This window comes from Molothrus aeneus, chromosome 17 (assembly GCF_037042795.1).
Source record: "Molothrus aeneus isolate 106 chromosome 17, BPBGC_Maene_1.0, whole genome shotgun sequence".
Taxonomy (NCBI): domain Eukaryota; kingdom Metazoa; phylum Chordata; class Aves; order Passeriformes; family Icteridae; genus Molothrus; species Molothrus aeneus.
The window spans coordinates 8,500,283-8,517,688 of NC_089662.1; the positions used below are offsets into that span (position 1 = coordinate 8,500,283).

General features: G+C 55.9%; 2 protein-coding genes across 2 annotated transcripts; both read left to right on the forward strand.

The window, feature by feature from the left end:
• Window positions 1–126: 126 nt before the first annotated feature.
• On the forward strand, window positions 127–7,773 carry ZGPAT (zinc finger CCCH-type and G-patch domain containing). Its single transcript, XM_066561349.1, has 6 exons — window positions 127–1,147; window positions 1,847–1,980; window positions 2,689–2,847; window positions 3,853–3,984; window positions 4,745–5,156; window positions 5,598–7,773. Exons 1-6 carry the CDS (start codon window positions 507–509, stop codon window positions 5,734–5,736), a joined length of 1,617 nt encoding a protein of 538 aa, XP_066417446.1. The 5' UTR covers window positions 127–506; the 3' UTR covers window positions 5,737–7,773.
• Window positions 7,774–12,101: 4,328 nt separating this feature from the next.
• Window positions 12,102–14,110, forward strand: LIME1 (Lck interacting transmembrane adaptor 1). Its single transcript, XM_066561888.1, has 5 exons — window positions 12,102–12,217; window positions 12,700–12,748; window positions 12,837–12,921; window positions 13,080–13,492; window positions 13,724–14,110. The coding sequence occupies exons 1-5, from the start codon at window positions 12,102–12,104 to the stop codon at window positions 14,108–14,110; spliced, it is 1,050 nt and encodes a 349-aa protein (XP_066417985.1).
• The last annotated feature ends 3,296 nt before the right edge of the window (window positions 14,111–17,406 follow it).

Consider the following 17,406-nt stretch of genomic DNA (forward strand, 5'->3'; position numbering starts at 1 on the left):
ACTACAACTCCCGAATGCCCAGCGCCGCCGGCCTCCCGGGTACTCCGAGTGCGGAGCGGGTGACGCGCTGGCTAGCGCAGCCGGAAGTGGAGGCGCTGATGCCGGAAGTGGGGGTGTCATGGCGGCTGTCATGGAGGCAGCTCGCGGGGACTGAGGCGGCTGAGGGCGCGGTGGCGGCTCTGGGAGGTGCTGCTGCCCTGGGGCTGAGGGAGCGCCCAGGCTGCGGGAGGAGCGGTGCCGTGCAGGGGCCCGGTGGGCGAGAGTGGACTCCGTGGCGGGGGAGGGCAGGGCCAGGCCCGGCCTCTCCTCAGACTCTCCCGTGGCCTCTTGCCGCCTGTTTCCAGCAGGAGCATCGCCCTGGTCATTCCCGAGGGAAAGAGCGGGACGGCGGGTAGATGTCGCTTCTGCGGGCGAGGACTTGTTATCCAGAAGTGCTTGAGTGAACTCTGAATGTGTTTTGAGTTCGTGGAGAGGACGCGGTCAGAAGCGCCTTTCCTGTGCTGAGAATGGATGAAGAGAGTCTGGAAGCAGCGATCCAGACCTACAACGCCCAGCTGGAGCAGGTGGAGCTGGCGCTGGGGGCGGGCCAGGACCCATCGCAGCACTCGGACCTGATCCAGCTGCAGGAGGATTTGAAGCAGCTCATAGAACTGACCGAGTCGAGCCTGGTGGCTGTGAAAAAGAGCAAACTTCTGGCCACTTTGGACACAGATGCCTCCTCCTCCTCCCCAGCAGGTCTCCCAGGGCAGGATTCCCACCTGGAGAGCTCTGCCCAAGATGAGGAATATGCTGCTTTTAAGGAAGCCATTGCTGGGCTTGGAACAGATGAGGAGCCTCCAGCTGATGACAATGAGATCTCCTCAGAGAGAGAGGGAGAAACGGAGAATAAATCCAAATCAAAGTGCAGTGAGGAGGAGGAGGAATCTGAGAGAGAGGAGGAGGAGGAGTTGAGTGGGATGAAGGTTAAAGCCCCCTACTACAGCTCCTGGGGGACCCTGGAGTACCACAATGCCATGATTGTGGGGACAGAGGAGCTGGAGGATGGCAGTGCAGGGGTCAGGGTGCTCTACCTGTACCCCACCCACAAGTCCCTGAAGCCGTGCCCATTCTTCCTGGATGACAAGTGCAGATTTAAGGACAACTGTCGGTAAAGAGAGAGGGGTGGGAGGGTTCAGAGGGGCAAACCTCCTCCTCAAGTGCTCTGTGTGGCTTTCTCACCCAGAGAAATTGTGCCTTGGTGTTTTTGAAATGTGCTGTGGTGAGCAGTGGCATCAGTTTGGCTGCTCTCTGTAGTTGATGCACAGGTGAAGTGGAAAATCCTGTGGGAAAGATGCAGAGATGTTACATAACTGAGTGGATGAATTAACAACTGATGGAGTATTTAAAAAAAAACCACCCAGGTCTGTGGGTAATGCACACATTCCAGTTGCACAGGGGGGGTGGATATTTTTGGGGATCTATTTTGGGATCTCTTTTTGGGGATCTCCACCAGGATCAACCTCAGTGGTCTGTGAAGGTGCTGGGCTGTGAGCCTCACCTCTCTGAAGGTGCTGGGCTGGAGCCCTGCCTGTCTCTGATCCTATTTATCCCCAAAGCCATGAACTTTTCAATTGGATGTGTCACCAGCAAGGAAGTTTAATTATCTGGGGTGAGATGCATTCTTTGTCCCATGACATAAATAACATGTTTAAGGTGCAACGTGAACGACTTTAGGGAAGTTTGACCCTGTGCTGTTGTAATTATAATTCTGGTGAAGGTTCCTCACCCCTGACACTTGTGTGCATTTCTTTTGAGGAAGGAAGGGAGGGATTTTCATTTGAGAGCTCCTGTTCCTCCTTCCCTGCAGGTTTTCCCATGGTCAGGTGGTGTCCGTGGAGGAGCTCCAGCCCTTCCAGGAGCCCGACCTGAGCAGTCTGGGGGTGGGCTCAGCCTGCCTGGCCAAGCACAGTGATGGCATCTGGTACACGGCCAAAATCACCGGTGAGGGGGGCAGGGGCTTTCCCGGGGCCCAGGGGGGAGGCTGAGGTTTATGTGGATCTAAAACTTGGCTGTTGTGGTTAAAAACATAAACTGTGGCTGCTGCCCTGAACTCAAAATCTTGGCCTAGCTGAGGAAACAGTCTGAGTTTTGTCAGGCTAGAGGAGAGAATTGACTGGGAAGGAGATAAAGAGCAAGAATGTGGAAAGGAAATGACTACGGGGTCATTAATTGCTCCAGGGAAGAGGGAGGGGCTGCAGGAATTTACATGTCTAGTAGGTGAGAATGGCAATAATCTGGTCTTGTTTAAACAAAAGCCGGGGGAGCTGGCCCTGCCCAGCAGCTGCTGATACAGGCTTCCCTCTGTCCTGGGAAGAGGGAGGGTTTATTCCCTCTTTCCATCTTTCTTTTAACTGTTATTAAGTCAGAAGGGAGCAAGTCTAATTTCTCTTTAATTCCATTTGTCAGCAGCCCATCTTTCTTGATTTGTAGAGATAAACTTCTGGGTATCAACACGGGCATTGTGGAAATAGCTTTTCATTGCAGTGGGTGCTTCCCCCTCCCAGACAGAAATAAAAACCACAGATTAAACCCAGGATTTTTTAGAGCTGTTCCTTGGGCCTCCCCCCTGTCCTGTGTCGTTCTGCTGGAGCTGACTCTGGTTTAGCTCCCTGTGTGCTGCAGCTCCTGTCGTTGCTGTTCCCTCTGTAGATGTGGACAGTGGTTACTACACGGTGAAATTTGACTCCCTGCTCCTCAAGGAGGCCGTGGTGGAAGGGGACAGTGTCATTCCACCCCTGAGAAGTGAAGATGCTGCTGAATCTGGCGAGTCTGATGAGGACAGTGTGGATGATTCTGGTTATGCCAAAGGTAAGGGAGTGGGATAAAAGTGAGCAAAAGGGATTTGGGATTTTGTTCTGCTTTTCTCTGGGACTGGCTGACTGCCCTAGAGCTCTCACTCTGAGTGTCTCACCTCTGATGAAAGAGCAGTTGATCTCTTTATGTGTTCCTGAAAGACTGAGAACAGTAACTGGCTGTTCTGCTACAACTGCAAACTAAAATCTTTGTTTTGTGCAAATCCCTGGGCTAATGAAGGCTGGAGGTTTCCATGGGAACTCCCCACACATGGAAGAAGAGGGTGTGATATTTTAGAGTTCCAGGCTCTGAGCCTCATTTTTACATGTCTGGCTGAGCTGAGTTAATAAAGTGAATCAGAATTTCTCATCCCTGGGAGCTCCATGACCCAGGAATGTGAGACCCAAGGAAATGGGGGTGTTGGGTCCTTCTGGTGCCTCGAGGAGGCTGCAGGAGCAGCCATGCCCTGTTTTACTGCTGAAAGGTGACACAGAGTGACTTCTTGGAAGTTGCACAGGCAGCACTGTCCCTCTGATGGTGCCACAGCTGCATCACAGGGACAAAGTCATGTCCTAGAGCTCTTTGCATTTAACCTGACAGAGGTTATTCGAATCTAATAACACAAAATTAATGGGGTGGCCTGGAGGAGCCTCATACCAGAGACAGGAGCTGGAGGCACAGGATAAGTATTAGTGCCACTGTGTTAAATTCTACTCAGATGTGTACATTAGTCTGTATTATCATCCTGGAAGGAAGGAAAAGAATCATAAAACTCCTGGGTGATTCTGCCTGGATCTGGGAGATGGTATGTGCATTAAATCAAGTGAAACCTCACATTTCAGCCACTCCCTGTGCAGTGTTCATGGAAGGTGACAATTCAGTAGAACTGAGTAAAGCTGGAGGCATGACCAAATGCTTTTGGGGTTGGAGAAGTGAATTGCACTGTCCTGTGAGGGATGCTGCACACAGCAGCTTTACTCAAAATTCCTATTTCACTGATTCTCCTCTTGTGTTCCACAGTGATAGACTCAGGGGTTCCAGAGAATGGGGAATGGACCCCTGCCTGCAGCTCCTCTTTTGGTGGCTGGGAGGCCCATACTCGTGGCATTGGCTCCAAACTGCTTGTTCAGATGGGATATGAGTTTGGAAAAGGTAAGGGGAGAGGCTGGTAAGAAAAAGCCGAGGTTTTGGTTGAAACCAGAACTTTGCTGTGCTGAAGGCCACTTGGCTGGGGCTCAAGCAATGTGGTAGATCCCAGCAGAGTTGGAGGGAAGAGGGATGAGTTATTTCATGGAAGTACAGGCATGTGGGGCACCAACCCCTGTATGGAAATGGCAAACAGTGGAGGCACCTGGAAGCACGGTCAGGTTGATGATCAAAGCCGTGAGAACCTTGTGGAATGTTCAAAGGCTGGAGGTGGAGGGGAGCTGATCTGCAAAGCTTCTGATGTCTGTGCTAATGCATCTCCTGGCCTGGACACAGACTTCAAAGCCTGCTGAACTCGCTGCTCCCACCCAAATTACATCAAGCCTTGGGGGCTCTGGGAGGGCCTCTGTGTCTCGGGTCCTCCCAGAGGAACCAAACCAGTTTTAAGTAGAACCTGGCTTGGGTTCTCCAGAGGAACCAAACCAGTTTTAAGTAGAACCTGGCTTGAGAAGCTGAGGATGTGAGCCTGAACCTGGTTTCACAGAAACCGGCCTGACGGATGGCCTCGGGCTTGGAATCACAAATCTCCTGCTGTAAAAGGCTCCTGGCCTGGCCTTTCCTGATCCCCTTGGCTTGGACAGAAGTTCTAACTTTTGGTACCTCAAAAGCCTCTTAGCTTGTTTTAAGCTTGTGGCTGTCAACGTGAGCTTGTGGTGGGAGGTGGCTCAGAGGGGGGATGCTGTAATCACTCGGAGTCTCTCCTCAGGCCTAGGGAAGAATGGCGAGGGCAGAGTGGAGCCAGTGCAGGCTGTGGTGCTCCCTCGAGGGAAGTCCCTGGACCAGTGTGCTGAGGTGCTGCAGAAGAAGAAGCAGGGGAAGCTGGAGCCAGGGAAATCGAGGAAATGCCGGGCAAAGGGAAGCAGCTCTGGCCAGCCGGGCGGCCGCAAGGCCCCGCGCAACGTGTTTGACTTCCTGAACGAGAAACTGCGCGGGAAGAGCGCTGGGGACAGGGCTGGGGGGATGGCCCTGCCCCAGAGGAACAGCAAAGAGATCTACCATGCCAGCAAGAGCACCAAGAAGGCCCTGAGTGTCAGCCTCTTCCAGACCACGGAGAAGATTGAGCAAACGCAGAGGGATATCAGGGGAATCCAGCAGGCCCTGGCGCGCAACATCGGGCGGTAGGAGGATGTTCTTTGGGATTGAGTTTGTGGTGCTTCTGGGGAGGAGTGGGCTTGAAATGAGATATGGGAGGAACAAGTGAAATGTGTCTGGATGGGACTTAAGGGGAAGTGGAGGAGAGAGTTCAGTGTGTGCTTCAGACCAGTGTGGACACTGGCAGATGTATCTGGGGTCCTTGGCTGGAATTCAGGCTGTGGCAAAGAGAGGAGCTCTCTGAGGAAAGGTGCTGGAGTCCTTCTCGTGCCCACCCCTGCAGCATTGCTGTTGAGGATCCCAGGAGGACATTCTCTAGCCCAGATTGTGCTGAGCATCAGGTTATTGCTGGCTTTCAGCAGGTCTCTTGGGCTAATCCTACAGGAAAGGGCAAACCCTCCTGGGATGGAAGCCTCCTTTGCTCTTACCATGCAGGATGACATTGTCACTGTGTTTTTTGCTTTCAGGCACAGCATTGCTGCAGCTCAGCTGGAGGAGAAGCTGGCTAATGCCCACAAGCAGCTGGGGCAGCTGCAGGCCCAGGAAGCCAGGCTACAGCGGGAGCAGAAGAAAGCAGACACCCACAAGAAGATGACTGAGTTCTAGGTGCTGAGGAAGGTGTTGGACTGCAGGAGTTGTCCTTCTGGTGCTCCTGGCCTCAGAGTCTCGATGAGCTGTCCTGCTCTGCTGGGCCTCAGGCTGCTCAGCCTAAAACTGGGCAAAAAAGCAGCAGTTTCTGGATGCTTCTGAGCTCTTCTGGGAGGGGGAGTAGTGCACATCCATCCAGCCCCGAAAGCATTCAGTGAGTTGGGCCTTGGATGAGGCCTAGCTACAAGGGATACAATTCTCTGCTCTCTTGCACACTTCTTTCCTTCATTTTCCCTGCAGCAGCAGCAGCTCCATCCAGAGTCTGTGGGTGCTCAGGTGATAACACTGCTGGCTACAAACCAGCTGAGGGGGCTTGGACAGCCCCACATCCTGCCAGTAACTGTGGCTTCTGTCTGTGGCCACCTGCCAAGCACAGGTGCAGGCAGGGTCCCAACCATGGCTGGGTGAAAACATCAAAGGTCAAGTGCTTTAGCTGCTCTCTGCCTTCTGGTTTTTACTATGGGATTTATCTGAGAACTCCAGTTTTGGGGGGAGCAAGTTCTTTGTAGCCCTAGTGTAAGGAAGAGACAGAAAACTGACAGCTCAGAGGTGGAACCAGCAGCCTGGAGCATCAGATTTCAGCAGTTTGACTGTTGGAGTATCCCAGGCCATGCTGTAGCCAAACTCACTGGCTTGGCATGGAAAGCTGCCTGGTTCCACAAGTAGAGTGCCATAGCTGGGGGAATGGCAGCCAGCAGCATAACAGAATTCCCAAACCTATCCAGGAACACCTCCACAGGGAACCTTGTGATTTTTGCCACCATTAGCTGGGGTTTTTCTGTCCAAGGTGGCTCACTGAGCACGGGTCCTTTTACTAAAAAACCTCAGGACCCAGATCCAGGTTGGACTGGGCCCTGGCTGAGCACAAGGAGCAGGATCTGTGTGAGCCCAGTGTGCAGCCCTGCAGTGGCAGAGCTTGGGGCTGGGCTGGAAGCAGGCCAGGCAATCCAAGTGCTCTTCCCTGCCATGTGGAAAGTGTTTGGACAGGAAGGATGTCCTATCCCCTTGGTTACATTCTGTGTTGGTGGTGGCCAGTCCTTGCCTCAGAGATGCTGGCTTCATCATCTGGTGGGATTTCTGCATTGTAAAGGTTTTTTTTAAAAACAAAAATAGTTTGCAATTCATGCCAGTATCTTATGGACACCAATTTTTTTTTAACTTAAGGAACCAATTTCCTTTGATTCTGTGAGTAATTTTTCTAATGAAAAGGTTCCTTTAGTACTCTCTTTTTTATCTATCCGTAAGAACAGATTAAAAAACAAGCTGTCAGCCTGGGCAGGGCAGTGCCTGATTTGCAGGGTCAGGCTGCCAAACAAACAAGAAAATCTGAGACTGAAGAAGATACGATCAGAGCTGTTCAGGTTGTGTGGGATTTCACATTGCTGCAGACACACCTCAGAAACACAGCGAGACAGCAAAACCAAACATGATGAAGGTCTTCAGGAAACCTGTGGGAGTGAGTCTGTGCTCCTGAAGAGCACCTGGATCATGCTGTGATCCTGGTGGATGTGGGATGTGTCATGGGCTGCCTCAGGCACTTCAACATCCATCAGTTCCTATTGGAATTGGCTGTACTGTCCTCATTGTTCTGAATTCGTGTTCTTCACACACCAGGCTCAACTCAAGGGTTTAACAATGGCCCTTCCCTCACAAATGACTGTTTGTTTCTCACACTTGAGTGCTAAGTGGTGACAAGGATTAATGTGCCCAGCTTAGCATGGATGCTCACTGAAGTGGCCCATGACTGGAGAGCTGAGCTGGGCAGAGAAAACTTGGGAGTTTATTTTGTGCTCTGAGACTGTTTAACATCATCATCATCTCTTTAGGAACTGGGTATATGAGCCCTGTGGTCTTTGCTCAGTCCTGTTTTGACCCTTCCATGGGATCTCTACAGCCTGACTTGTCAGACTCCTATTCCATTGGCTGCCACCTCCCACCCACCCAGTGCAGTTCACATCCCTGATGAATAAATTTGGTGTTTCTTTTTTCCTCCTCTCTCCTTGTAAGGCGTTGTTCATTTGCAAGGTAATGATGATCTGGGGCTCCCCATTCTTTCCTTACATTGCCCTGAGCTCCGGGAGGAGCCGGGCGGGGAGCGGGCGCGGCAGAGGCTGCTCGGGTGTGCTGAGCTTCCCGCCCCGGCTGCGAGCACAGACCCAGCCTACCCCGGGGTGCAGCCACCACCTCCGGGGCCAGGAAGCTGTGGTGGGTGTGCTCTGTGTGTGCTCACAGCCGGCTGCTCCTCAGGGAGCAGGAGAGCTCAGATTGGGATGTTGGAAATGTGCGGGAAGCCCTGACTGGGACTTGCTGTGGGGTAAGAAATGAAATTCTCCAGGCTGGCCGGCGGGGAAGAGAGCACTATTGGATCCCTGCACTCCACACTCACCAGATTTTGAGTTCCTGCAAGTAAGTGGTGGTGGCTTTCCTGCCTGGGAAATGAGGAATCTGCAGCTAAACTGGGGGGGAAATACCTTAAAACCCCCAAAGTATACAGCATTGTCAGAGATGCTCTTGGGGCTGGACAGACTGGACAGGTAGGATTCCTGCTCTGCCCTGCTCTGCTCTGGGAAGCCTCAGCTGGGCTCAGCTTTGTGAGTTGGGCTCCAAGCTGTGTCATTTCATACTTTGTGCTCTGTAGCTGGGCTTGAGAGGGAAGAAAAGGTGATGGAGCTTGGCAATGCTGCTGGGATCCCATGGCTGGAGTCTGGAGGCTGAGTGGGAGCCAATTGCTTTTGGGTGAATGAATTCAATTCAGAGGTGCATGGCATTGTGGAAATTTCCAGTTGTTTTGTGGGGAGGGGGACAGGAGTGTTGCTGGTGTGTGCAATGAGAAATGCTGTCTTCTGAAAACCTAAGATGATGTAGAAGTAGTGCATGTGTGGCAAAGGAAACCACTGTGGCAGGCAGATGGTTCTGGAGAAGACACATCTCCTTCGTACAGCCATGCTGCAGTTTGGAATCTGGCTTCCCAAAACAGCAGCTCCAAGCTCTCTGCTGGTCTCCTGCTGTGGCTCAGCTCTGCAGAAAACCTCTTGAGATTATTCTTGCCTTAAAAGAGCATTTTTTTGCCCAAGTGAGTGTTCAGCAACCAGGAAAGGGCAGGAAGAAAGAAAAGTGCTGAAATGGGGTCAGCCTCGAGCAGAGCCCTGTGGTGTGGGCTGACAGTCACTCACCTGAAAGTTTTAAAGTTGTATTTTCTCAAAAGCCACTCCAGCATGTGAGCAGCGATCAGAACTGCAGCTAGAAGTCTGCATCCAAGTTTTCAGGCATTTGGGTCTGGCATTTAGAAGTATGGTTGGCACTTTCTAAATGAAAAGCCCCCAGAGGTATTTGACCATGAAATCTCATTACGGAGATAAGCAAAGTGGGTAAGATCTCATGCCTGCTTTTTTGAAATAGTCTTAAAATTCACTAATTGCACCCCATGGTCCAGGGCAGATTCAGTGTTGTGACTGACTGTAAACAGAGCTTTCACTTTTTGTAATTGAAAAGAAAGAAATCTGTCTACTTCTGCTTCTTGGGCCTTTTTTGAAGCACAACTCCCTGGGGTACCTGAGCAGAGTTTGCTGCAGCTGTGTGCACAGTTGTTGATGGAAATCAGCTCAAAATGTTCCTCTTGGTTTTGTGCAAATAGGCTTTGAGTAGCTTTGCAGACTTTTTTCTTGCCACCCTGCACTGAAGACTGTGTGGTTTTATCTGGGGAGATGAATCAGAGGCCAGGCAGAATCATCACCAGCAGCACTTGGTTTTGCAGTGAATTTAATCTTGCCTTCAGGAAGCCCAGATGAGAAACTTGCACCTTTCATAGGACTCACAAAAAACTCCCACATCCTGGAGTAACAACCCATCTGCCTCGAGGGTGCCTGTGCTGGGGTGTCACACACAGAGGGGAGAGATCCCTGCTCGGAGGGCTGTGGGTGCTGTCACACGTACACAACGGCCGTGACCGCCCTCGCCTTCAAAGCCACCGGGGCTGGGCTGGGCTGGGCTGGGCTGGGCTGGCAGAGCCGGCGCCTTTGAAACGCCTCTGCTGAGCCCCGGGGAGCAGCCCCAGGGCAGGGAGATCGATAACTTTATCGGCACGAAATCCAGGTGTAGGTTGCAGAAGGTCTGGCTGAGAGTTTGCCTTGCAAACCTGCTCAGTCCTACCTGGGTGTCTTTAGTCAGGGGTTCTGCTCGCAAATCTGTGGTTCTGGGAGACCCAAGGTGTTGTCCCAAGAAGTGGCTTCTCCCAGTGGCTGCTGAGCCTGAGCACTGAGCAGGATGCACAGCACAGTTTCACTGCTCAGAAATCCTGGAGCAACCACTGACCTGCTCTACAGAAAATAGGCCAGAAGAATTTCTCTGCGTTCATTCCTACTCAAGGAAGTCTCTCCTTTCAATCTTCAAAATTCAGGGATGGAAAATCCCCCTGCTGTGGGATAAGCTGCCCCGTGTGTGCCTGCCTCAGCATGCTGAAAGCTCCCACCTCGATTCCAGCACTACACCAGCTCCTGGCCATCAAACCTCGCTAGAACTTTGTCTGCTCAACTCCAGAGCCTGCTCAGCTCTGCCCTGCTCCTGCAGCCCATGGTTCCATCCCTCTAATGAGCTGAACGAGCCCAGCGAGGAGCTCCAGGCTCTGTCTAACGCACCGGCCCTGTTGCAGGTAATCCCAATAATTAAAGTATGCTCAGACAGAAAAGCTGTGTTGTCTAATTAAAACGTTGGAAAGGGAACAGCCTCCCCTTCCCAGCTCTGATCTAAGCCAGTCTGTCCAGCCTGGTTAGTCCTTAAAACCTCTCTGTCTCACTTTCTGCCTTGAAATAATTGCTCTCCAGGGTTCATGCTTCAGTCAGGGCAGTTTCCAAAGGCATGGGAAGTTCTTAGATAAAAGGATGCTCACAGATAAAAGGGTGCTGCAAATGGGCAGAGACCTTCTGGTTATTGGGGTAAAAATGTGCCAGAGATGCTGTGTGACCCAAGGTGCAGGGGAGAGGGGAGCTCCTGTGGGCCTGCAGTTGCTTTTGAGATTTACACAAGGCAGGGTGGCTTCTCACCAGAGCTCATCTGGGCTTTGTCATCCGGATGAAGATATGCAAGAGGGTGAGTAAGAGGTGCTCAGCACATCCCTCAGGATCTCTGGGTTCCCATCTGTGCTGGTGGAAGCTGATCCTGCTCAGCTCTGCCCAGGGACCCCACTGCTGGCCCCATCTGGATCAGCTACCATGGCTTCTTGAAGCTGTGTTTTACTCCAGGAACTGCCTCCATCTCCTTTCAGATCAGGCATTCCTTGGGTGCTGCTGACAGGCCAGCCTTTTTCTGTAGAGCAGGGTGCACAGAGCTGAGCTGTGCAGAGCTGGGAGCCACAGCCACCGCTGAAGGGGTGTCAGCTTTTGCCTTGGGTTTGCAGCGTGCTGGCAGCAGAGCAGGGATGGGGATGGCGGCATGGGAATGATGGGACAGAGGTCACCAAAAGCCTCCTGGGGAAGGAGGTGATCCTGACAGGCTGGGGAGCACCCGTGCTTTGTGTCAGGACACTCTCCTGCCCCTGCCACGGTTTGCAGGGGATGATTCTTGCCCTGAGGAAAGCACAGGGACAAGGGCTGGGTTTGGGCAAGGCACAGCTTTAGGCAGAGGAAAGGGGTGGGAAGATGGGGAGTTTTCTGCTCTGGTGTCACAGCAGAGAGTGACTGCAGACCTGGGGTTGTGGTGGCACAGGGAATGTGTGAATCCATTGCAGAAGGAGGGTGTTGTGGTGTGTTCTGCTGAGGCCAGGGTATGAGGAGGCAGAGGAAGGAGATGCTGAAGGTCCCCTTGTTTCCAGGAAGTTGAGTCATACTGCCTGTCCTTTCTGGTCTCCCCCTTGCTCAGGATCGGTGTCACCCCCATCCCACAGCCTGGGTTGGTGTCCCAGGATCCCCAGAAAGCACTCTGTCATTCCTAGGGTGCCTCCAGAGGGTTTTCAGGGCTCCTGGGCATTTCCTTTTCATCATTTCAGTGGCAAATTGTGAGCTTGAATCCCACTGGTTTTGTTGGATTGCTTTTTCTTCAAAAGGAACCAAAATCTGAAGTTTTCCCTGGTGGTGACAGAGCACCCCCTGCCAAGAGTCCACATGGGGCTGGGCACTGGAGGTGTTACAGTGACCCTGGGGACAGCAATTGCTGGCCAGAAAATGGGACACCTGGTGAAATGTCCCCATCCAGAGAGACCCCCGGCTGCAGGGGTCCCCTAAGCCCTGGGGGTCACCATTTCATGCCATGGTGAGCCCAGCAGCTCCAGACTGAACTCCAGCTTGTGTTCTCTCTCCTCAGAGCTCAGTGGTGCTGCCAACAGCTCCTCCATGGCTGCAGCCAGCGGCGAGGGGACAGCAGGGACCCAGCTGCTGCCAGCTGGCACTGCCCTGGCCCTGCTCGGTGGCCTGGTCTACCTGGGCACCCTGTGTGCTGCCTGCAAACGGTACGTGCTGCCCACAGCTCCTCCCTTTCCCTCCTGGGGCTGGGTGGGGCTGGGGACCCCTCGGTGGCATTTGGTGGCTGCCCGTGGGGACTCTGTGTGCAGCCATCCTGAGCTGGGACCACGGGGCTGCTGCTCTGCTCACCCCAAACCCCCACCTGCGCCCCAGTGCAGCTCCACCTGGCTTGATCTTGCATCCCTGTGTGTCACAGCCCCCTGGAACAGCCTCTACTCCCAAAAAACCTCAGAGGAGCAGCCCAGAGAGGGCTGAGCTGAGAGCAGGAGGGGCAATGCCAAGGGTGGTGCCAGTGGTGCCCTGCACAGCTCAGTGGGGTGCAGGATGCAATTGTGGTGTCCCCAGCCAGCACAGAGCCTGCTGTGGGGCAGGGGAAGGATGTGGGGTCTGGGAGTGCCACACTGGGACACCTGCTCCTCACCCCTGGCTTTGCCATCTGCCTTGGGCTCAGCCCCGCTTCTCCCTGCAGGAAGGGCAGGAAGAAGGTGGCTCCGGACGGGGTGAAGCTCGTGGATGAGGTAAGAGCACATCTTGGGGGCAGGATCAGCCCTGGGGGTGCTCTGGGCTCCCAGCCCAGCCTGAGGGTGTCTGTCCCCCCCCGGGCAGGCCCTGCTCTGCCAGACACAGCTGCGGTCACTCAGCAAGTCGGACACGAAGCTGCACGAGCTGTACCGGGTGAAGGTCAGAGATGGTGAGTGCCCTGGAGCAGGGGGAGCCCGAGGGGCTGGTGGCCCTTGGCAGCTGCCTGCAGTCCCCAAGCTGCCCATCGTGTCACAGAGAGACATGTCACAGTGCTGGCACAGGGCTTGGTGCCTGTTGCATGCCCTCATTTCCTCTTCTCTCCCACAGTCCAGCGTCCAGCCAGCCTGGATCTCCCAAGTCCCACGGCCTCTGGGGGTGAATCCCTGCACAGCTCTGGCCTCCTGCACCGTGAGCTGCCCCAGATCCCCGTCCCTGAGCCCCCAGCCACCTCCCCAGCCCCCGACCAGACCTACTCCAACCTGCTCTTCACCCCGCTGCGCAAACCAGCGCCAGACGCTGTCTATGAGTGCCTGGCAGTGGGGGAGGAGGGCACCCCGGCGCCCCCCATGCCAGCTGGCACCCAGCTGTCCCCTCCACGGGCTGTGCACGGGGCAGCTGATTACGCCTGTGTCCATAAAGTGAAGAAGGTGGTGTCGGTGGAGGTGCAGGATGGGGCTGTGGCAGGACCCTCTGGAGCACAGCACGGCTGGGATGGCATAGGCAGTGCCCCTCATGCCAAGGTACAGCTCTGGGGGACAGCAGGGATGGGGCACATGGGGGGTGGGGGGTCATTCAATTCCCTCTCTCCTGGCTGTGCCCATGTGTGGAGCAGGGTATAAGTTAGGATCCACTGCCAGGATCCTCCTGGGGGGGCTGTCAGAAGATGGGGGGGGACAAAATCATGAGGGTACCCTGCAGTGGGCAGGGATTGCCCTCAAACCTCCACCCAAAAAAAAAATTTCTTTTTGCAGCTGGAGGAGATGTACTCGACAGTGTGCAAAGCCACCAAGAAGAAATCCCAGGTCCCTGCATCAACCCCGAGGGCTGTGAAGGAGGGGGAGTCTGGGTGGCTGCCCCCCTGCCAGCAGGAGGGGGCCCCAGCAGCCCCAGGTCCCCCTGACCCCTGTTATGAATCCATCAATGACAGAGCATGGACTGCTCAGGCCCGTGGCCCCGAGCCTGACTATGAGGCTGTGGACATGAACTGGAAGAAGGCAGCGAAACGGGACAAGCCAGGGAAGCCCTGTGTCCCTGAGAACCTCTATGAGAGTGTGGTGGATGTCTGGGCAGGGGGGTCCCAGAAAGGCTCTGCCCGGACAGCGGCCAATGGGCTGCAGGTTTACATCACCAACCTATAGCCCCCAGGAGCAGGGGCAGTGCCACAGGGGGGACCCACCTGGCTGGACACCACTGGGTGCCAAAGGGACAGGTGCCAGCAGCCCTGTGCCCACCAGAGCCCTGTGCCCTGCACTCACTCTCTGTATATATTTTCTGTTACTTTTCTATGAGTGTTGTTGTCCCATCTCAGCCCAGCTGGTGATGGTGGGATGTCCAAGGATGGGCATTTTGGGGGTGCTGGGTGGGACCCAGTGAGTCAGGGCTGGCACTGGCACCAAGATGGGAACAGGGTGGGGATCAGTCACGTTTTGGGGCAGGGGGGTGACGGGGCTGCAGCCAGCCCCATGCCTTGGGCTGCAGGATCAGACCCCATCAAGAGGTTTCTGCCATGCCTGAGGGTCTCTGTCCTCCTCACACTGCCTGGGGGAGACCAGGGCCCCCTCCAGCCCCCAGGAAGGCCTGAGAAGCTTTGCCCCCCTCACACACAGAACGTCCCTTGTTATGGGGAGATGGGGTCAGCCCTGTGCCTTCAAGGAATCACAGAATATCCTGAGTTGGAAAGGACCCACAAGGGATCATTGAGTCCATCTCCTCACCCTGCACAGGATTACACAGAAATTTCCCTGGTGTGGGCTATGGGCTCTGCTCCATCCTCCATTCCCACCCTTTCAGACCCACGCAAGGGTGTCTCCATGGGTCACCATTAAAAGCCTGAGAGAAGGTTTACACTCTTAAACTGAGTCTAAATCTCTGGTTCTGGGCTCTCTTGCTGCTGCTGCTGGTGCAACTGGTGCTGAGAGAGCAGCTTTGAGCACGATGTGACAGTGAGTGCACCCGCCCTGGATGGGTGGTTTGGCACCTCTGAAATGGGGACACACAGCCACCAAGAAGCTGCTGTATGGGGTGATCTGTGCCAGAGCAGAGCCTCGCACAGGGCTGCGGTACAAACCAGGCTGTGTTTGCTCAGCATTTGCTTCCTTGCTCACCTCCCCATCACTGCTGTGGGTCCTGCAGCCTCCGTGTGCCAAAAAAGCCTGCCTGAGCTGGATGTGTACCAGAGCTTAACCTTCCCTCCTCTCCTCCCCGGTGCAGCTGCACATCCGTGCCCCAAGGGACGCGGTGGCAGTGACGGTGTCCCTGTCACATGGCCAGCGGCTGCCTGACCTCGTGGCACGATGGCCTGGTGTGGCTGGAGCGGGGTGGAGCCCCAGCCCCCGTGCCGTGCCGTGCCGTGCCAGGCTGTGCGGCAGGAAGCGCCGCGCCTCCCCTCAGCATCTGTGCCCCTGCACCGCGGCAGGTGAAGAGATTAAAACCGAAAACGCAGCGCTCAGCAAACCCCGCTGGAGGTGTCAGAGCTGGAGGCACCCCAGCTCGTCGTCAGCCCTGCTCTCGACGCCAAACCACAGCCGCCCTCGAGAGCTTCTCCCATCCCCCTGCGAGATGAGGGCGCTGATAGAGCGCGGCTGGTGCCGCTGCTGCCGCGCTCTTCCTGCTGCCAGGCTGCCTCAAGCACGCGTGGGCTCCCCCACGCTGCCCCGGCCGCATCCTGCCCCTGCTCCCCTTCCCCACCATCGCAGCACACGCGGCTGGGTCCCTCCTGCACCTCCTGAATCCCTGGGAGCTGTTTTGGGCTGTGCTGCCAGGCACAGGAGCATCATTTCCGTGCGGGATCAGTGGGGCTTCACTCCGGTCCCCGCGCTGCCCGTGGGGGTGTGGGGACCACGGTGCCACCTCCCTTGGGAAGGGCAGGCTCGGAATGGCACCAGGGAAGGGACAGATCCTGCTACGGAGGGGCTGAGGCGGCCAAATTTGGTCTCCAATTTCCCCCAGCAGCAGCAGAAGGTGTGCGAGACAGTGAGCAGGTGTGCAAGAGTGTGAGTGAGTGTGCGCGGGTGTGCAAGAGTGTGAGTGAGTGTGCGCGGGTGCGCTGAGCGGTGCCGTTCCCACAAAAGGGAGCGAGCAGGAGCCCAGAGAGCGCCCAAGACGCTGAACGGGGCTGCAGGTCCTTAATCCTCCATGCATCACACACTGCACGATGTGACACGTGCACTGTGTGACACCCGCACCGTGTGACACCCGCACTGTGTGACACCCGCACTGTGTGACACGTGCACTGTGTGACACCCGCACTGTGTGACACCCGCACTGTGTGACACCTGCACGGTGTGACACCCGCACTGTGTGACACCTGCACGGTGTGACACCTGCACTGTGTGACACCCGCACTGTGTGACACCTGCACGGTGTGACACCCGCACCGTGTGACACCCGCACTGTGTGACACCCGCACTGTGTGACACCCGCACTGTGTGACACCTGCACGGTGTGACACCCACACTTTGTGACACCCGCACTGTGTGACACGTGCACGGTGTGACTCCTGCACGGTGTGACACCTGTACTGTGTGACACCCGCACCATGTGACACCCGCACTGTGTGACACCCGCACTGTGTGACTCCTGCACGGTGTGACACCTGCACTGTGTGACACCCGCACTGTGTGACACCCGCATTGTGTGACACCCACACTTTGTGACACCCGCACTGTGTGACACCTGCACTGTGTGACACCCACACTTTGTGACACCCGCACGGTGTGACACCCGCACCGTGTGACACCTGCACGGCGCTGCAGGGCGCTCTCTGCCATAAGGACCCACACCTCCATGTCTCTGCACCCCGCAGGGCTCCACAGCCCGCGCAGTTCTGTGTCTGTCCGGCAGCCCAGGGCTGTCCACCAAACCCGCCCCCCGGCCGAGCAGCTCCGCACCCCGCCTAGCTCCCCCCATCCCTGCAGCTCACCCCCGTGTGGCCCCGTCCCCCGGCAGCCCCGCAGCCCCAGCGGGCAGCCAGGGGGACACGGGCAGGGCGGGCACGGCCGCGATCCCTCTGCACGACCCCCTGTGCGAGGGGCATCCGTGCAGTCTGCAGCCAAACCCCGGCAAGGGCACCCGGGTACCACGGGGGCATCTCCCAGGGATGGTGATTCCTGAGGGAGTCCTGTGCAGGGCCAGCAATTGGACTGAATGATCCTTGCACGGCCTTTCCAACTCAGGAGGTGCCATGACCACGTTTTAAATTTGGGATGCCCCCGTGCCGAGCCCCCCTGCCCGGGCCGGGGGTGGGGCTGGTGGCACCCTGTGCGAGGGTGGGCGATGCTCGTGGAGTTGCACAACACCGAGCGGAGCTGCCGGAGCCTCCAGCTCTGCGCTTCGGCCGCCGTTAACCATTAAACCAGAGCGGGGGCGGCCGCGGAGCCTCCCCCGGGCCCCACCGGCTCCTGCGGGGCTGCGCTAGCGGGGGCTGCGGGATCGG